This window comes from Saccopteryx leptura, chromosome 1 (assembly GCF_036850995.1).
Source record: "Saccopteryx leptura isolate mSacLep1 chromosome 1, mSacLep1_pri_phased_curated, whole genome shotgun sequence".
Taxonomy (NCBI): Eukaryota; Metazoa; Chordata; class Mammalia; order Chiroptera; family Emballonuridae; genus Saccopteryx; species Saccopteryx leptura.
In genome coordinates, this window is record NC_089503.1 from 340,947,692 (window position 1) to 340,968,092 (window position 20,401).

General features: G+C 37.9%; 1 protein-coding gene across 2 annotated transcripts in view; it reads left to right on the forward strand.

Annotated features, from left to right (window-relative positions):
* The window catches only part of CEP162 (centrosomal protein 162), a 90,578-nt gene that overhangs the window by 45,895 nt on the left and 24,282 nt on the right, over positions 1–20,401 (forward strand). For both annotated transcript variants that reach the window (XM_066358932.1, XM_066358931.1), the window contains exons 14-21: positions 2,781–2,914; positions 3,170–3,397; positions 3,897–4,037; positions 5,758–5,870; positions 8,223–8,328; positions 14,089–14,215; positions 15,380–15,543; positions 16,492–16,596. In XM_066358932.1, the coding sequence (XP_066215029.1) occupies positions 2,781–2,914; positions 3,170–3,397; positions 3,897–4,037; positions 5,758–5,870; positions 8,223–8,328; positions 14,089–14,215; positions 15,380–15,543; positions 16,492–16,596 (1,118 nt within the window). The remainder of the gene's footprint in view (positions 1–2,780; positions 2,915–3,169; positions 3,398–3,896; positions 4,038–5,757; positions 5,871–8,222; positions 8,329–14,088; positions 14,216–15,379; positions 15,544–16,491; positions 16,597–20,401) is intronic.

A 20,401-nucleotide genomic window follows, 5' to 3' on the forward strand; every position in this document is an offset into this window, starting at 1 on the left:
AAGCTCACCAGCTTGGACCCAAGGTCGCTGGCTTGAGCAAGGGGTTACTTGGTCTGCTGAAGGCCCATGGTCAAGACACATATGAGAAAGCAATCAATGAACAACTAAGGTTTTGCAACAAAAAACTGATGATTGATGCTTCTCATCTTTCTCCGTTCCTGTCTGTCTGTCCCTATCTATCCCTGTCTCTGACTCTCTCTCTCTCTCTCTCTGTAAAAAAAAAAAAGAAAAGAAAAGAAAAGAAAATACAGAAAGTTAGAAGAATGCAATAATTTAGCCATGCTTCTTACTATATAGGTACTTACAGAGATAGAAGGAAGCACAAATAGATAGAAGGCAGGAGAGAGGCAGACATGTGGATAATGAACAAACATTTTATAAGAATAAGATCACACTTTAGAAGTTTTTTTAAAATAAGATTTTAGACTTGGTTTTACTTAAGTCTGTATAAAAGAAACTTTATCTTAAGAAATATTATATCCCAAAAGATCCCTTTAAGAAAATAGATGGTGAAAACCCCTCAAAGGTTGTCTAAACTATGTTACCCTTTTTAACTGTGTTTTTCAATTTTCTACATTATCAGTTTTTTTTTAATTTTTTAGTGAGAGGAGGGGAGGCACAGACTTCCACATGCTTCCCAACCAGGATCCACTCAGCAAGCCCACTAGGGGGTGATGCTCTGCCCTTCTGGGGCCCTTGCTCCTTTGCAACAGGAGCCATTTCTTAGCACCTGAGCCAGAGGCCATGGAGCCATCCTCAGTGCCTGGGGCCAACTCCCTCCAGTTAGCCATGGCAGCAGGAGGAGAGAAGAGAGAGAGAGAGAGAAGCTAGAGGGAGAGGAATGGAAAAGCAGATGGGTGCTTCTCCTGTGTGCCCTGACCAGGAATTGAACCCAGGACTTTCACAGGCCAGGCCAGCATGCTACCGCTGAGCCAACTGGCCAGGGCATCAGTTTTCCCTTTAATGAAATATATGGTAGTAAATCTCTTCCATTCCCCACTTTTACCCAATTTTGTTGGTTTAACTTTTACTTGTTGAAGATATATTTATTTTATTCTCCCCTACATCTGTAGTTTCCCTCGGCTTTTGAATTTAGATCTTGGCTTTAATAAAGAGAGTGAATGCTTTTCACTAGTCCGTTAGCCATATCTTCTCCATTTGGGCATTATTTTGATTGGTTTCTCATTTGACTGAGTTTTCTTAATCCATTGTTTTTTCAAGAAGAGATCATTGGTCCCACCTATCATTACTGAAAATAATTACTTAGTGAAATCAAAGTTCGGAACCTGGGAAGGGAAAATTCTGGTATAAAAGCAATGACTGACTATAGCTTGAACAAGATCCACCTGCCACACTCCTGAGCACCCTGTCCAGGGAGGATCTCAGTGCCAGCAGATCCAGCTCACTCACGGGCCATATTAATGGGCCTCCAACAATCTGGAAGGATTAATGCCTGCTTTTTCAATGACTCAAATAATTTTTAGTGACTGTTTTAAGAAATTTCTCCAGAAAACCTTCCAAATCTACCAGTTCAGTTAAACATTATTACTACTCTGTAAGAAAATGTCTGTATGCTTGGGGGAAAAAAATTAAAATCTTTGGGTGGTGGCTTGTTTCTTCTTGAGACTTTTTATTTTCCAAATCTTTAGTAACCACGTATTTCACTTCTAATGAAAAAATAAATTTTAGACTTAAAAATTTAGCATCTTGAAGAAATTAAAAATATAAATTTCAGATTCTTTGTTTACCTCTAAGACAGTTGTAATGTATACTGAGTGGTGAGCTCAGGTCCTGCAGTATTTGAATATGGACTTCAAGAGCTCTTGTGGCCTGACCAGGCGGTGGCACAGTGGATAGAGCATTGGACTGGGATGTGGAGGACCCAGGTGCGAGACCTCAAGGTCGCCAGCTTGAGCACAGGCTCATCTGGTTTGAGCAAGGCTCATCAGCTTGGACCCCAGGTCTCTGGCTCGAGCAAGGGGTCACTTGGTCTGCTGAAGGCCTGTGGTCAAGGCACATATGAGAAAGCAATCAATGAACAACTATGGTATCTCAATGAAAAACTGATGATTGATGTTTCTCATCTCTCTCCATTCATGTCTGTCTGTCTCTATCTACTCCTCTCTCTGACACTGTCTCTGGGGGGCGGGGGGAAAGCTCTTGTATGTAGTTACCTTAATTTTTTTATTATTAACTGAATTTATTGGCTTTAGAATTAAAAGCTGAAAATTCAACCAGAATATATACAGTAATCACATTTTTTCTAATGAAATATATATATTATCAGGGTATTAGAGCAGTATTATAATTTTCTCTTTTTAAATCAGTTTAGCTGTTAGAAAGTTTCCATGCAACTTATATTATCCCACTGATACTGTAGTATATTGATACACACTACGTACTATAAAAAGTATGCTTTGAAAGCGCCTTTTATTTTAACTAAAGTGCTTCATAAAGTTATTAGTTGCTCTTTAATATATTGTTTAGATATTCTTGTTAATGTGAACTTTTAAAATAATAATTTATTTAAAAGTAGTAAAGCCTAAAATTATTCCAATCCACATTCTCACATTTATTTAATTCCATTTGTGATGATTTGACAAGAATCTTCGGCCTTCTATGTCAAATTGAGTGGAATGTTGGTTACGGGCAACAGTTTAGAGTTCAGTGTTATACCTCAGGCTTTTTGAGATCTTCACTTATCTTATTGTTACATAATTGCTGAGTAAATGTTCAAATTTGCATTTGTGGTGTTTTTATCTACTCTCTATAATATTTAGAAATCTTACCTGAAACAAAACTCATCAAGACTGCAGCATTGGGTAAACCAGCTTCCAAAACTGAAAGGTGCCTGCTTACTCCTAAGAAGTCTGAAAACACTACAGAAACTGTTTCCTGTGTTCAGTTTCAGAATGTAGGTATTAAATTTCAAAACAACATTAACAATGTTTTCATGTTTTAAATTTATATTAAAACCAAATTATAAATAATGAAATATGTGAAATTTCTTTTGCTTCAAGTGTTCAGTCTTATTGAATACATACTGATTTACTTATTTAGCAGAACATTATTAACCTTGTCATTTTCTTTTTTGTGGGGTTTTTCCCCCAAGCCACCCGTGTTTGACTCATGTATAAATCTATAATGAAGTGATGCTTTTCCTTAAAAGGATCCTTCAGGATACTATGCTGAGAACATGGACACAGAATTAATTATGTTTAAGAGAGTTCAGGAAGCAGAGGAAAAGTGGAGAGGTGCACAAGCCCTAATTGAGCAAATTAAAGTCACATTCTCGGAAAAAGAAAGAGAGCTGGAAAATAAGATGGAAGAACTAAAAAGACAACAAGAAAAGGAACTCTTCAAATTGAGTCAGGACAATTACATTCTTCAAGCCAAGGTACTAGACACATTGTTCTATTTTTCTTTTTATTGATTAAAAAAGAACTTGTATTCCCTGCTAAATGAGTTGTCATCCTTTGTTCCTGGAGCTGTTTGGCTTGATGTATTTGCTTATAAAACATGAGCATAGTTCCTGAGAGTGCCTCCTTACATAAGAGCCTAAATCCAACCCCATGCGAGGAAAAATCAAAATTTATATAGGCTCATTTTGATACTTTTCTTCTATCAGCAGTCCTTTTTAAGATCAATCATGTAGTTGACTGTGACCTTCAAAAAGAAAGTATAGAAAGAACTGCTATAAAAGGTCTAGATTACCAGAAAAACACTGTAGTATTTCTGAGTTACTGCCATTTCAAAACCATTACCACCAAACAACACTATAATGATTTAATTGTAGTTAGTGTTATGTTAATTCCAGTATGGTTATAAGACTCATTCTGCCTCACTTTTAACATCAGTCTTTCTCCAAATAAAACAATTTCTGCATTTTTCTCAAGTTAAACAGCTTGGGAGAAACAAACAAAAAACAAAGGTGGTTACATTTTGGAGAACCAGCTGATCCTGTCACTGAAGAAAAATTGAAGCAAATCCAAAAAGAAATACAGGAACAAGAGACACTTCTTCAGGGATATCAGCAGGTATGTTGACTCTTCAACACATAGTGAGGTCATTCTTGAGATTCTCTGATTATTAAAAAAAAGGCATATTAAAATATTTTATGTGCTATCTGATCGGTGGTGGCACAGTGGATAGAGAGTCTGCCTGGGATGCTGAGGTCCCAGAGTCAAACCCCAAGGTCGCCGGCTAGAGCACAGGATTGCCAGCTCAGGTCATCAACATGATCCCGGGGTCGCTGGCTTAAAACCCAGGGTTGCTGGCTCAAGCCCAGGGTCTCTGGCTTGAGCAAGGGATCACTGGCTTGGCTTGAGCCCCCACCCATGGTCAAGGCACGTATAGAAGCAATCAATGAACAACTAAAGTGATTCAATTCAAATTGATGCTTCTCATCTCTATCCTTTCCTGTGTTTGAATATGTGCTCATTTAACTGGAATTTTGGCAAGTATGAGGTAGTGATCATTTGGCTGGTCTACGTAGTTCTCATAGTTAGAATTAAAATGGTTAAGAGCATGTGTTCTGGATTCAAGGATTCTGGTTTTAGACTTAGTTCTACCACCTGCTCTGCAGCCTTGAGCAAATCAATCAACCAGGATAGGTTTAGTAATCTCCAGCATGAGATTTCATCTTCATTTCTTCCCTTCCCCATCCCCCAAGCCCCCCCCTTCTTTTTACTTCCTTCCCTTTCTTCTTCTGTCTTTCTACCCTTTTCCTCTTTTGACTGTCATAGCCTAAACACTGAGCCTACCAATAATAAGCATTGTCATCCAGGGACATCCCAAAGAAAGTGCTACCATATCAGAGATTACAATGTTCACTGTAAATGAAATAGTACTGATTTTACAGGACACATTGCCCCTGAGTTAGCCCCTTTCTGAGCCCTTGGCCTGCCATTCTAATGTTGCTATACAAAATATGGGTTTTAAGGAGGATTTCATAGCCCTAGAAGTTTGCCAGCCACCTCCTCCCACAAAGATAACACAAACTATGAATCAATATATATATTTTTCTGGGTTTCATTAATTCTGCAGATATTTAAGCACAGATGGTCTGCCAGGCACTAGGCCAGACATGGTGAGATGATTCCTAGTTTTCATTAGTCCTCAAAGGTCCTTGGTATTCATCAGAGTCCTTGTTTTAAAGAGGTTGATAAGCCAGAGCACCTAAGCATGGTTTGGTACTTTCTCTCTCTGATCTCACTGTGTCACTTTTGAGCTCAAGCCTAGGGGTAAGCTGGGTCTAGTGTCTGACCTGCTTTGTCCTGATCTTTAGGAACACCCAAGTCTCTAACTTCCCAACCACAGAAAGTTATAGAAACAAGCATGGACACTCATTGTGGCTACACTGAATTATCCCACCATGGGAAGACAGGTGAAAAATAGAAAAAAAGGGTTCAGACAGTCCCTCTGGCCTCTCTGTCTCGGAGCCCAGAGTTGGAATGTGGTTCCTCTTGGAGGCACTCACCCATTTACTCTTGTGAAATGAGGTACCTCGCACTGACATTAGGCTCCTTGGCTTTGGGACTTTTTGCAACTTTTTTTTTTTTTAATAAGCATTTTGGAAAGAATTGTTTTCATAGTTTTCTTCTGTGATGATATAAAGAATTTTAAAAGGATTTTGCTTACTCAAAAACTGAAGAAATTTTAAAAACTTTAAAAATATGTAAAGTCTGTATCTGTTATAAGCATATATATATATATTTAGGTATTTTAACTAAAATGTGATTTTCTACTTATAATAAGGAAAATGAAAGATTGTATAATCAAGTGAAAGATCTTCAAGAACAAAACAAGAAAAACGAGGAGCGAATGTTCAAAGAAAACCAGAGTTTATTCAGTGAGTTAGCTTCATTAAAGTAAGTCCTTTTCAGATTCTTAAAATCAGTTCTACTTATACGGTTTCTAATTATTTTACTGCTATATTAATAATACGTTCAGGTATACTTAGAAATGAAAAAAATTGTACACTGATTTTCAATTTTGTAATATATTTCATAGTCAATGGATTTTTCTTTTGGTATTAGATGAGTAATACATGCTACAGTATTTTCAGCAACTGAAACTGAACATAACAACACTCCTCTTGGTTGGTCATTAAGCCTGAGATGCTTATGTAAGGCATATTAGTAATAATACTTTAAAAAATGAATCATACTGCCCTAAGTCAGGTTCCATACATGTAGAGTCTCAGATGGAAATCTTTGTGGAGGTGATTTTCTAGAGGATAACTGATGAGAAAGGGAGAAAGAGAAGCAAGATGAGGGTGGGCAAGGGGAGGGAAGGTAATAAAAATGTGCTCTCAGCTGAGATCAGCTTTATTCTGCTCTCACCTGGAAGCTCACGAGAACAGGTTGCATCATGTGGTTGGTCCCGCCTTGAAGCAAGGAAAGGTAGCCCTGGCTGGTTGGCTCAGTGGTAGAGCGTCGGCCTGGCGTGCAGAAGTCCCGGGTTCGATTCCCGGCCAGGGCACACAGGAGAAGCGCCCATCTGCTTCTCCACCCCTCCCCCTCTCCTTCCTCTCTGTCTCTCTCTTCCCCTCCCGCAGCCAAGGCTCCATTGGAGCAAAGATGGCCCGGGCACTGGGGATGGCTCCTTGGCCTATGCCCCAGGCGCTAGAGTGGCTCTGGTCCCAACAGAGCGACGCCCCGGAGGGGCAGAGCATTGCCCCCTGGTGGGCAGAGCGTCGCCCCCTGGTGGGCGTGCCGGGTGGATCCCGGTCGGGCGCATGCGGGAGTCTGACTGTCTCTCCCCATTTCCAGCTTCAGAAAATTACAAAAAAAAAAAAGAGAAAGAAAAGGTAGCTTTTTGTACCCATAAACCAGTCAGTCACTGGCCAGGAGTTGTCCCAGGAAGCAGGTGGGGAATATCCTCTGGGGAGCAACCTCTTGTACCCCCAAGCCAGTGTATCACTTTCTGGGATGCTTCCCAAGAAGTAGTTGAGAGATATTCTCTGTGCCAAGGAGAGGAGTTGCTGCCTGTGTGAGGCATTTCTCAAGAGAAGGAAGACCTTGAATTATCACCAACACTCAACCATGGTGACTGATGGAGCACCAGCACCTACTTAGGCATCATATTTCAGGTCTTCAGGATGTTACTACACCCAACTTTAATACGTTAAGTGAAAATGCTGAACCCGTAAACATGGGCATGCTAGAATACTTATCTGCCTTTAGGAATGACTGCCAGTTGTCCATCATCCACATTGACACCTAGTTAGTCAGGACTGCTATCAGAAGGTTCTTTGGCTGTAAATGTCATGATGCTGTATTAATTCATGCTTCTTTTTGTTGTTAGAAAACCTAGGATGTAAAAAGCAAGACTGCTTAGCTCATACTAATCTTTCATGCAAAATAGAAAAAGGTACACCTTATAACAGACAAAGCTAGAAGGTGCACAGGTTGGCAAGCAAAAGCATTTTCTTTTGTAAATTTATAAAAGAAAAGAAAAAAGTTCATTTCCCCTGGTAAATGTAGCCCCAGTGCAAGAGTAGTAATGTGCACAGGTCTGACGCAAGGAAGCATTTACATCTGCTTTCTTCCTAGATGTTTCAATAAAGGATTTTAAAATATTCTTATATACATACTACCTGGCTTTTAAAAGAGAGCTATTCCAGCCTCCAAAATTGAAACTTGAAATTAACTTTCATAATGAAATAAATGGTTTCTTTAGTACATTAGGATTAAATGATCATACAGTATATAAATTCTTAAACTCCTTATATAATTTCTCTGGAAAAACAGAAAAATTGAATCTAAGGTAAAAATAATAGCCTGTGTTTGGTTTTGTTAGTTTCCAGATGTATGACTGATAATATGTGTTTCTCAGAATGGAGTCTGGAATGATGAAACAAGAAGTGCTCAAGACCACAGGAAAAATGCAGCATTTCTTTCTGGGACACTGATTTTTTTCTTTTGAGAAGTGGGAGGAAACATTTTATAGTTACATTATTTAATCATATATTAAATCAATAAAATAATCATAGGGTTTTCAATTCCTTTAGATTAAACAAACACTTCCCTTAGTTAAACATAAATAATTCCCTTAAAGCATATTTCCCTTTAAGTGATATTTTATTTTTTAGATTAAATTTATCTTCAATGACTCACATAGTTCCAGTATCCATTAGAGTTTTTAATTTTTAAAAATTAAATATTTTGTATTGAAAAAGAGTGCCTTGTAAAAAAATATTTATTTTTCAAATAAATCAGAGAACAAGTGCAAAAAAGTCGTTTCCTGTCTCAAGTAGTTGAAGATTCAGCGCCCACCGGAAACCAGAACTTTACAGATCTGTTAGCGGAACTGCGGGGGGCACAGGTGAGTCGCATATGGGTTTTAACTATTAGCAATAGTAAAGACTATATAAAAATTTCCACGTGTGAAAAGTACATTTTTGTAATTTATGGAAAATAAGGTCCTTTTATCAATTTTATACCACTTAAAAATTAAATATCAAAGATTAGCATTTAGCATACATGTGACCTTAACGTAGAAGAAACAGTGTACTACTGGGTTTAGATGGCATCTGCCTTGGAATAGACCCTGCCTTCGGGCAGTTACTGTATGAAGCTGTAAGGGAGGCACAACCTTATATAGGGCCTGTTTATATTATTTTAAGTAAATTCCCCATGGAAAATATACAGCTAAAATAGAAAAACAATTTTAAGTGATTGTTCACCTTAAAAACTTAGTTGGCTTTTGACTGTCTTCCTAAGTGGACTACACACTTCCAGGGGGCAGAAACTATACCTACAAATATTTGTATCTTTCATATTTAACAGAAAGGTAAAAGGCAGTAGTTGCTTTCTAATTTTTCTTTATATGTACTGTATTTAAAAGAATATGGCCAAAAATATTCTAGAACAGTATTTATCAATGGAGACATTTTGGAATTTTGGACAGATTAATTCTGTTTTAAGCAGAACAGTGTCATGTATTGCATAATTTTTATAAACACTGTCCCCAGTGCACTCACCATTGCCACATTTTCGTGGGAGGGCAGTTAGTTCTCCCCACTCCTTCTCCTTAAGAACCATGGCATTAAACTAGAAGCCCCTCCAATTTATTTGAATGATTATGTAAACTAGAAAAATTCCAATTACATACCACTTTTTAATTAGAAATTTATTAAAGTGAAGTTATGGTCACATGGAAATTGAAACACAAACATAATTGATGTTTAACAGGTTTTTATAGTATATAAAATGCAGCTTAAAATGTGAATCCATTAAAGAACTTTCTTTGGATGAATGTATGTACAGATTATTAGATAGATAAATACTGTAGTTCCCCATGTATAAGACACACCCTTTTTTGAAAAATCTGGGATCTAAAAATTGGATGCATCTTATACAGTGGTTGTGGCATTCCAAATGCCATAGATGGAACTGAGGACAAGGCAATAATATGAAGACAGTGATTCGTCATCAGACACGGACAAGGACAAGCTAATGGATGGGAGTTTTGATGAGGAATTGTATGAATTTTATGATGAATAAAACTTGAGTTCAGCCTGACCAGGCGGTGGCGCAGTGAATAGAGCGTCCGACTGGGATGCTGAGGACCCAGGTTCGAGATCCCCGAGGTCGCCAACTTGAGCGCGGGCTCATCTGGCTTGAGCAAAAAGCTCACCAGCTTGGACCCAAGGTTGCTGGCTCGAGCAAGGGGTTACTCGGTCTGCTGAAGGCCTGCAGTCAAGGCACATATGAGAAAGCAATCAATGAACAACTAAGATGTCGCAACAAAAAACTGATGATTGATGCTTCTCAACTCTCTCCATTCCTGTCTGTCTGTCCCTATCTATCCCTCTCTCTGACTCTCTCTTTCTCTGTCCCTGTAAAGAAAAAAACCCCAAAAAACAAAAAAATAAAAACTTGAGTTCAATAACTTTATGTAATACTTTTTTTTTTTAAATTTCGCCCCCCCCCACCCACCTTTATCAGTGGGCTTCGGAGTTGGCAAGTTGACAGAGTTAATATTGCCGTATTCTGTGAGGGCTTGGAAACACCTGGTCAGGTTTTAAGCATACTATTAGCTTCATTTGAAGGCTGTTATGAGGGATCTTTTAAAAGTACTGTTTTGAACATATTTTTCTGATAAATAAGACACTAAAACTGTCACTGAAATCACAGGAAAATGTTGAATAAATTTAATAAGCGTCCTGTAAATGCATTACACCAAGCTCTCAAGAAAGTAGGGAAGATCTCTAGGGATCAGAAATGAACAGGGATAAAAACCTAGCAGGAAGCATCTGCTTCTGTGCTACTAGTTCAGTAACCAGAGGGCTTGAGCTTTGACAGCAGAGTGGAGACAAGATGGCAGGACTTCAGAGGGCCACATCCTTCAGGAAAACAGTGCTGGGAGAAAACCCACCCACCTTCGTAAGGGGCTGAGGTGTCAGCTAAGCTTTTCTGTCTTAACTTGATCTCTAGATAGGGAAGGGGGAAAAATCTCAACTGCTTGATGCCCATGTTTGACTGGTTGTTCAATATAAATATAATTTCTTTTACCTTTGTGATTTAGTATTTGAGTTGACATTATGTACAGGGGATGGTCATGCTCAAACAGCAAAAAAATAAAATGTAAACTCTGGTCCTGAGTCAGTGATGACCTCTAGTGCATCTAGAAGTAACAAATGCGAAACAGCTTTTAGAGGTATAAATCCTTAACCGACCGAGCTCACATGATACTCCGACAGATAAAATTCTGTGGACAATATTCTCACAGCACAAAACTACAAAACCCAGAGGAATAAACCACCATGAGCAGGCATGGGTAGCACCCTAGTAGAATTATTAATAGACTATAAAATAAATAATCTTAAAACGATTAAATATACAAAATAAATGAGAAAAGGAGAACAGACTAGGCAAATTCAGAGTAGAACAACTCTGGAAATAAAATAAAATAAAATATATTCCTGGACACTAAAAAATAAGTAAAAGTTAGATAATCAAACACAAGAAAAAATAGTAAATAATATATCTAGGAACCTTAGAACAAAACACAGAAAAATAGAAAAATGGAGACTATAAGAAATATGAGATGTTATAGTGTGTGTGTGTGTGTGTGTGTGTGTGTGTGTGTGTAAATCTTTTTATATGGGAATGGCTGAAAATTTTCTAGAAATTATAAAAGAGACGGATTCTCAGATTTAGAGAATGCAGTGAGTCCCACTTAGAATAAATAAGTAAAATTCTATATCTAGCCTCATTATAGTGAAATTGACAAAGGCAGAGAAAACCTTAAAATAAATTTAAAAAAGAAAACGTATTATTTAAGGTAAAAATTCTCTTTAGGGATTTGTTTCTTCATTCAAATACTGAAAGATGGAATGTAAATATACCTTTATTTGTATTTACCTTGGTATTCTGTGTTTAGTTTTAAAAGAAAGATTATTTATCCTAGAGTAAATCTGTAATATATAATTTTCATATCAACTATATATTAAGTCTAATTTGTACCTTAAAAAGTAGTACTAAGCCTGACCAGGCGGTGGTGCAGTGGATAGAGCATCAGACTGGGATGTGTATCGCTTCTCGGCCTTTTGGCTAAGATCAAGTGTAGACTGGGATGTGGAGGACCCAGGTTCGAGACCTCAAGGTTGCCAGCTTGAGCACGGGCTCATCTGGTTTGAGCAAAGCTCACCAGCTTGGACCCAAGGTCGCTGGTTCGAGCAAGGGGTTCGAGCAAGGGGTTACTCGGTCTGCTGACCCATGGTCAAGGCACATATGAAAAAGCAATCAATGAACAACTAAGCTGTTGCAATGAAAAGCTGATGATTGATGCTTCTCATCTCTCTCCGTTCCTGTCTGTCCCTGTCTACCCCTCTCTCTGACTCTCTCTGTTTCTGTAAAAAAAAAAAAAAAAGTACTAATTGGTTTAGTCTTAAAATGTTAGTTGGTCTTTATAACTTGGGGATGGATACATACGAAAAGCAAAAGTCCTGAGTTTTTCCTTTCATGTCCCAGGATGGGGAGGAGAACGAGGCTGACCTCAGGCATTCTTTCAGTCAGCCTTGATCAGACACCAGCCAGGTGCCAGGCACTTGTCTTGGCATTGGAAAACAGTAGCTAAACAGGACAGGCATGGACCTTGCTCACTAGGGACATATATTCTAGTGGGAAAAACAGACAGTAAGTAAACCAGTGAATAATTAACACAGTCATAAGTTCTTTAAAGAAAATAAATACAGAGAATAAGGGTGGGCAGGGTAGGGAAGACAGCATTTAATAGTGTGGCCAAGGAGGCACTGTCTGAGATAGTGATGTCTGAGTTGAGAGATAAGAGAGCAGCAGCTAATTGTGCAAAGATTAATCCACCTAGCCTACGGGACAGCACAAGCCCTGAATCAGAAATGGGTTGGTTACCTTCCAGAAGCGGAGGCCACTGAGGCAAAAGTGAGTGAGTAAGGACAAGAGTGGTGGAAGGTAAGGTCAGCGAGGCCAGCAAAGACTCTCTCTGCATATCTGCGCAGTAACTTACAAGGTAGGGAAGGTACTTGCCAGCCCACAGGGTTGACATGGGCCATACTGGCCTTCCTAACGGTGGGAAGTCTCAGTCCCTGGACAGATGCAAGAATAAAGTGGACAGAAGCAATAAGCAGTGATTGCATGTTTGAACTCAAGATGTTTCAAGTTCCTTTGAATTCTAAAATTCTGTAATGCCATGAAGTGGGCAGTGCTGGAGAACATTTCTAAATTGGCTGAACTTAAAAAAACTATTTGTAGAAAAATACCTGAGCATTCAAAAACTTGAAGAAACTCACTGTTCTCCTAAAAAAGACTTCGACAGAAGATGAAACAGTGAAATGATGCAGTTAAATCAGTGATGCAGTTAGAAACCAAGATTATTTAATACTTTATGAATGGATTATTTTCTTAGTAAGATGGGATTTTAGACTGTAAGGCAATATAATACAGAATTGGTAAGAAATTTTATTTTGGAACTCAGCTATACCAAGTGTGCCACCATAAACTGCAGCAAGAGTTGAGCTAAGTGTACATTTATTGAATGTCTGCCATGTACTTACAGTCCCATAAAGTAAACAAATAATTCAGCCTTGATCCCCATAGAGCTTTCAGCCTAATAAAAGAGGAGGCATGTACACAAATCACTATCATATGAAACAGGTAATAAATGCTATCCTAGAGAGAAAGTTTTTGGGAAAGCTTAGTTCAAATCAGGAATAGCCTCATTTGAACTAAGCTTTGAAGGGTAGGTAAGATTTTGTCAAGCAGAATGAGGACCATTGAGAGTGGAAAGTGGAGCATACTGAGAATTCACTTTTTTTTTATATGCCAAGCATTTTTTATGCATTTGTGATAGATGGAAGGGTTAGCACAATAAAGTCCTGCTTTTAAGTAAATATGATATATAGTATATCAGGTGGTGGTAAGTGTTGTGAGAAGAAAATGAAGCAACATACACAGGGGCCAGGCTGTGGGTTGCTGTTCTAGAAAGAGTTTCATTTGAGCAGAAATACTGATGGAGTAAAGGAGCGAGCCACCTGCTGTCTGAGGCAGAGTGCTGTGGGTAAAGAAAGTAGTAAGGGCAAACACGTCAGGGTAGAAGTGTGCTGGTTGTGTTCAGAGAACTAGTTCTCTGTGGCTGGAGTGGAGGGGGAAGGTTTGTAGTAGATGTGGTCAGAGGCCTGGGCAAGCTGGCTTATGTGATACTGAAGGTCATGGTAAGGACTTTGGATCCTTAAAGGATCGGAGCCACCAGAGTTTCAGACAGAGGAGTGCTATAAACTGACCCTTTAAAGCAATTCCTCTGGCTACTGTGAGGAGAACAGATTGTAGATGCTGAAGGTAGAAGAGTCAGACTAGTTAGGAGGTTATTACAATGTCCAGAAGTTAGAACAGTAGATTAGAAGGTCTTTTAAGCTGTGCTGAGTTAGATGATTAGAACCGATTCTCGTGTGCTGTGGAGAGCTATTAATAATGGGGGGGGGGCAGTAATAAAATCAGAGCTAATTTAGGAAAAAGAGTATTTATGATGGAGTGTGTGAAGGAGAAGCTGCTGTAATTTATGTGGTTAAAAATAGTTTGCTTTTGTATTTCTATGAATATCAAGAAAGAAAAAAATAGTTTATTAGAAGACATCAAAAGACTGAAGCAAGACAAACAGGCTCTTGAAGTAGACTTGGAAAAAATGAAGAAAGAGAGAGACCAAGCCAAAGATCAGGTTGCTTTTGCCACAGGTAAACCACCAAGCTAAAACAGTTTATCTTTATGTTCATAACTGTTCACTCTTGAATTTAAGTAATAGCAATTGGACAGTATAATCAAACTGCTGTTCCTTGAAATATATTGTAATGTTGGAAACATTTTTAAATTAGTAATAGGTATGTGCATTTCATTGGTTTTATCAGGATTATCAGATTAAAGATAATCAAGATTTTGAATATGTAGCCTTGATGTTTAGTTGCTTACATGTTTGTCACCCCAGCTAGACTGTGACCTTCTGGAGGGCGTGGTCTGTCTTTTTATCCCTGGACCTAAAACGTAAACTCTCAAGTGTTTGCCAGGTGAACAAATGATACTATGCTCTAGGTTTGTAGAAAACACAAGGATGAATATAGCATTCTCCACCAGAGAAAGCAAAAAGGAGTAAGAGAAGAATGCAGAAGTTTAATATAAAAAATATTACAAACATGAAAGTGTGCTGAATAAGGGTCTCAGGAGGAGTGACACTTGGCAGATGGGAAGGTTCAGAAGTGAAGGCATGGGGGGACCCTGTTCTGGTGAGTTTAATGGGCATGGCATTGACTGCACCTGTGCACTGGGTAGCAGAGCACCAGGCCAGAAAGGTGGGCCAGAAGTTCTTTGTGAAAGTTAAGATTTTTCCTCTGTGATAGTATGATCTTCAGTGTAAGATAATGAACAATAAAATTCACTTACCTGTTTGTAAGAAAATTACATTTATTTTCTGTAAAAATAGAATAGTAAGAATAGTACCATCATATAAGTTGTTTAAAGTCATGTGTGGTAAGCACCTACTAATGTTTATTTACTATTGTTACTTTTTAATATAATTAAAAAATACTTTATTTTTATGATCTTAAATCCAATATTTATTTTTCTATGGACACAAGTTTACATTTATAATGGAAGTCAGTGAGAAAGCAACTAATGTATCAAAAATTTCTACATAGTCCACTTTGCTGTGAGTGTGAGGATTTAATTATGAACATTCTCTTCATCTCCCTTTACTAGTAAGTTAAACTGGACCCTTTCTTGCATACATCAGTTGTTTTACCTCATCTTTTTATAATGCTTTCATTAGATAGGTGTTGTTTTTCATTTAAAATCTTTTAATTTATATATTTTGAAAAATTATAAAGTTGAATTACTTTATCCTATAGGTGAAAAATTATATGAAATAAAAATTTTAGAAGAAACGCATAAACAAGAAATCAGTCGTCTGCAAAAAAGATTACAGTGGTATGCGGAAAATCAGGAACTTCTGGATAAAGATGCAATTCGACTTAAAGAAGCAAATGAAGAAATTGAGAGGCTCAAACTTGAGGTAATAGATCATTTCAGAATGTATCATATTTCTGTAGGTCAACCCTATGAAATTCAACAATCAGTTCTTAGCCTTGTGTCATTGAACCAATACTCTAAATTCTGTGAATTAAAATAGCTGGTATGGGTTTTGGTTTGCTTTTAGATGTGTAGTCTATTTTAGATTAAACTGCAAATAAATCCAAACTCCGTATTACAACCTGTCGGGTGCCCTCGTGGTCTGAACCCTGCCTGCCTCTCCAGCCTCATCCAAGCCAGGCTACGTATCCCTGTCTTGCAGCCACACCTCCATGGATTCTCAAACATGTCAAGCTCAAACCGCTTGTTGCCTTGGCCCAGCCTTCTCTAGCCTTGGTTCTTTCCTGATCTCCTTATTAAATGTTGCTGCCAACCTCACCCTCTCGGACCCTTTTTTCCCATTCCTTTATTTTTTATTTTCTTCACAACATTATTGCTTTCTAAGGTTTTGTTATTAATTTACTTTATTAGCTTATCAACTGTCTCTTTCAAGTAGAGCAGTGGTTTTTAATCTTCATACAACATCAGGGTGGTTGACTCTTTCACAGACCGGCACAAAATTCCTGGCAGAGCGGTCTGTGGACTGATGGTTGAAAACCACCACCCTAGAGCATCAACACCGTGACAGCAGGGGCCTGGCTCAGCTGGTTGCCCTCCACCCCTCCAGCACAGCACCATAGCTGGGAATTAATCAGTGGATGAAGGCACTATCATTGGGCTTCCCTCCAGCTGTTTCTCTGGTGTGTTTAAAATATGCTGGTTCGAAACCCTGGGCTTCCCTGGTCAAGGCACATATGGGAGTTGATGCTTTCTGCTCCTCCCTCCCTTCTCTGTCTGTCTCTCTCTCTCTGTCTCCTCTCTCTAAAATGAATAAATAAAATCTTTAAATAAAATAAAATATGCGCCTTAACATGTTTTCACTTACTGATAGGTTGAGAAACTGAAAGCTGAATCTGGAAATCCATCTATTCAGCAGAAGATGCGTTTAAAAGATAAAGCAGCAGATGCCAAAAAAATTCAGGACCTAGAAAGACAAGTATGTGTTCAGGGTAAACTTTTATTAAGGTATTTCTATATACTATTGTGTTTTTTCTTATTTTAGGAGTTTCTGTTATAAGATGTAGTCAACCTAGAAATTCTTGTTTTTATTCATATATTTTCATATAAAACTGCCTCGTCTTTAAATATATTTGATATACTATATTTAAAGTAACATTAATAAAAGTAGTAAACATTTTATATAACCTATGCATAAAAAAATTTTAGACTTTATGTGCCTCATTACATGCTAGGTGTATTGATGGTAGGTGAGTTTGCATCACCACTCTATTAGCTACCTAAGAAGAAAAAGCAGGCCATGGTCAGATAGGTCAGTTAAGAGCACCATCCTGAAGCACAGAGGTTGCTGGTTTGGTCCCTGATCAGGGCACATACAGGAACAGATTGATGTTCCTCTGTTCCTCTCTTTCCCTTCCTCTCTTGCTGAAATTTAAAAAAAAAAAAAAAGGAAGCAGGATTTAGAAACTCTGGGTATAGAGTTTAGGACTCTTTCTCCTGATGAAAGGAAGTCCTTGAGTTGGGAACATGTTAGTAATACTGGGAGGTATTGCAAAACACCTGGGAAACAAGGTCAGAGCCCAAAGAGCTGGACATAATTTTGAACTCTTATATTCAGGCTTAAAAATACTCATTTTATAGTCAGTGTGGCTGGGAGATATTTTTTTTTAACAATCGTTACGGCAACATTTATTAGGATAAAGTTTCATTTTGTGAGGTAGAATATTAGTTAACTTTTTCCTTCTGTTTTTAAAAATTCTATAATACAGTATTTCTGTCCATTAACTAAATAGTAAAACAAAATAAGGCTTTCCAGCCTTGTACACAGGAGAGCCTGATTCTTCAGTCAAGACCTGACACTTTAAATGTATGGCTGTTCTTCCATCACAAACCCAAAACTGTGAGGTCAGCACTGAGCTCAATATCATCCCAGTTAGTTACATGAGAAGAAGCAAAAAATTAACAGGACTTGTTCTTCTAGTAAAAGGTATGACTTGGCATTGTGACTCAGTGGTCCACGGGAAAGGAGCCACAAAGGTGATTTGGAAAGCTAGAAGTATTCTCAAGTGACTATAGTCCAGGATTGTTTGGCTTTTTCTCAGTGCATAAGATTTAGATTAACCACCCAGAATTGTGAGAGAGAAAAAGAGCAAGGGAAATACTTCTCTAATAGATAAACATATTTTAAGAGAAGTAATGTGGAACTGAATAAGTGAGGAAAATAATTAAGCATGCTTATTAGCAAGATTAAGATATGAAATGGTGATAAATGCTGACCAGATACAATGCCTTATAAAAGTAACTTCCCTCTTTTATTAACACTTTCATTAAATGTATTGGTTTATCATCTTACATTATATATTTCTAAAATATTATCATTAATAGTAGTTTGGCCTGAGCAGGCGGTGGCACAGTGGACAGAGCTTCAGCTTGGGATGCTGAGGTCCCAGGTTCGAAAATCCGAGGTCGCTGGCTTGAGCGCGGGCTCAGCCAGCTTGAGAGCAGGTTCACAAGCTTGAGCACGGGTCTCAGGCTTGAGCGTGGGATCACAGACATGACCCTGTGGTTGCTGGCTTGAGCAAGGGGTCACTGGCTCAGCTGGAGCCCCCTGGTCAAGGCACATATGAGAAAGCAATCAGTGAACAAAGAAGGTGCCACAACTATGAGCTGAGACTTCTCATTCCTCTCCTTTCCTGTCTGTCTGTCCCTGCCTGTCTTTCTCTCGCTTAAAAAAAATAGTAGTTTGTATAGTTTGCTACATTTAGATTTTATTAATTCTATTCCCATGGACATTTCTTTCCTAATTATTTTAAACCTTAATATATGTTTTATTATTATATCATAGTATATTCAGAGTCATTTTGGAGCCATATATTATGAAATAGATTAATTACAGAATAAATACCTCCTTTTCTAAATAGCACACAAGTAAAAATGAGGCTAATTATAGATGCATATTATAATTAAATTTTTAGATTGTATGCATTTGTTCATACTCTTATTTAATGGAATATCCCATAGTTTAATTTCCAGTGAAAATTTAAAAGAAGAAAATTACTTGGTATGGCAGCCACACTAGTGTCAGTAATTAAATAATAATAGGAAAAGCAGAATTAAAGAAGATACAAATAAAATCTTATTTTCCCCCAAAAAATATAATATACATTTCAAGATATCAAAATTAGGTTGAAAATATTTCTTAGAATTTTATCTTTTTATTTATTGATTTGAGAGAGAGAGAAACACTGATCTGTTCCTGTATGTGCCCTGATGGGGGATCAGACTGGCAGCCTCTGCACATGGGGACAGTGCTCTAACCATCCGAGCTAGCCAGCCAGGGCAATTTCTTAAAATTTTAAATGAATGCATTATGACTATGTTAAATTCATTTTTAAAATTTAGATATTTTTATACATGCGGTGTGTATATATATACCTTTATATGCTTACATCTAATGCAAATTATTTGGTTTTAAATACCAGAGGAAGCAAAGCTTTGAAAATTTTACAGATGAAATGTTATTGATATTTCTATCTGGATATATCCCAGTTTATGGTACATCTGTGAATGTTCAAGTGGTTTTTATGAATGGAAATGTTTGCTGTTAACTTTGCAAATGATGTGACCCTTTAATAAATAATACTGTATGAATAATTTATCAATGGGATTTTGAGTACAAGCAACCTATCTTGTCTTAAGAAAGGTAGCTTTTGAGACCACATTATAATTATATCTAACAGCCTGACTTGTGGTGGTGCAGTGGATAAAGCGTCGACCTGGAAATGCTGAGGTCGCCGGTTCGAAACCCTGGGCTTGCTTGGTCAAGGCACATATGGGAGTTGATGCTTCCAGCTCCTCCCCCCTTCTCTCTCTCAGTCTCTCTCTCCTCTCTCTCCCTCTCTCTCTCCTCTCTAAAAATGAATAAATAAAACAAAAAACAAACAAACAAAAAATATAATTATACCTAACATTATCAAGTTCTCCCTATATGCTGGGCAGTCTGCCAAGCACTTTACCGAAATAAATGTCATTTGTTCCTCACTTAATTGTATAAAATGGCATGACATTGATATTGTTATCATCCCCATTTTACCAGTGAGGCAAAAGAGATTTTGATTGAGGAGTTGACACAGGTCATGAAGCTAGTGATACAGTTTAACAACAAATGTGCTCTAACCGCTGCACAGACTGCCTCTTAGGTGCTATTTTATTTGATTGCATATTCAGAGGCTAGAAAACTAAGAAGAATTTAATGTTTAAATATGTTTTTCAAAGATACCTTAACCCCCAGTACCTTTAACAAAAGAAGGCATACACACATATGCATATATAAAATCAAACTAATTTCTGTGGACCCTTGTGCCATTCTCTCATATAGAGAGACTAAATATGTTAGTGTTTTATAGTAGACTGAATGAACATTAGTCTTTGTCATCTAGTCCTCCTTCCTCCTTAATTGAAGTTATTTTAAAATAGATTAAACTTCATTTAGGAGGTGGGGCTGGTGAGGGTAGGATGGAGATTGTTACAGGAAGAGGCAGGTGCTTAGGAAGCTGTATGTTTACCTGCAATAAGTTTGCACATTCGTGTGCAAATAAGTAATAGTAGATAGCATAAGCACTATCATTTGAGGGGGTCTGTAGAAAAAAAAGGAGGGAAAAGAGTTTTGTCCTCAAAAAAACTGGTTATAGCCCTGGCTGGATAGCCCAGTTGGTCAGAGCATCATCCTGAAGCACAGAGATTGCTGATTTGATCCCTGGTCAGGGCACATACAGGAATAGGTT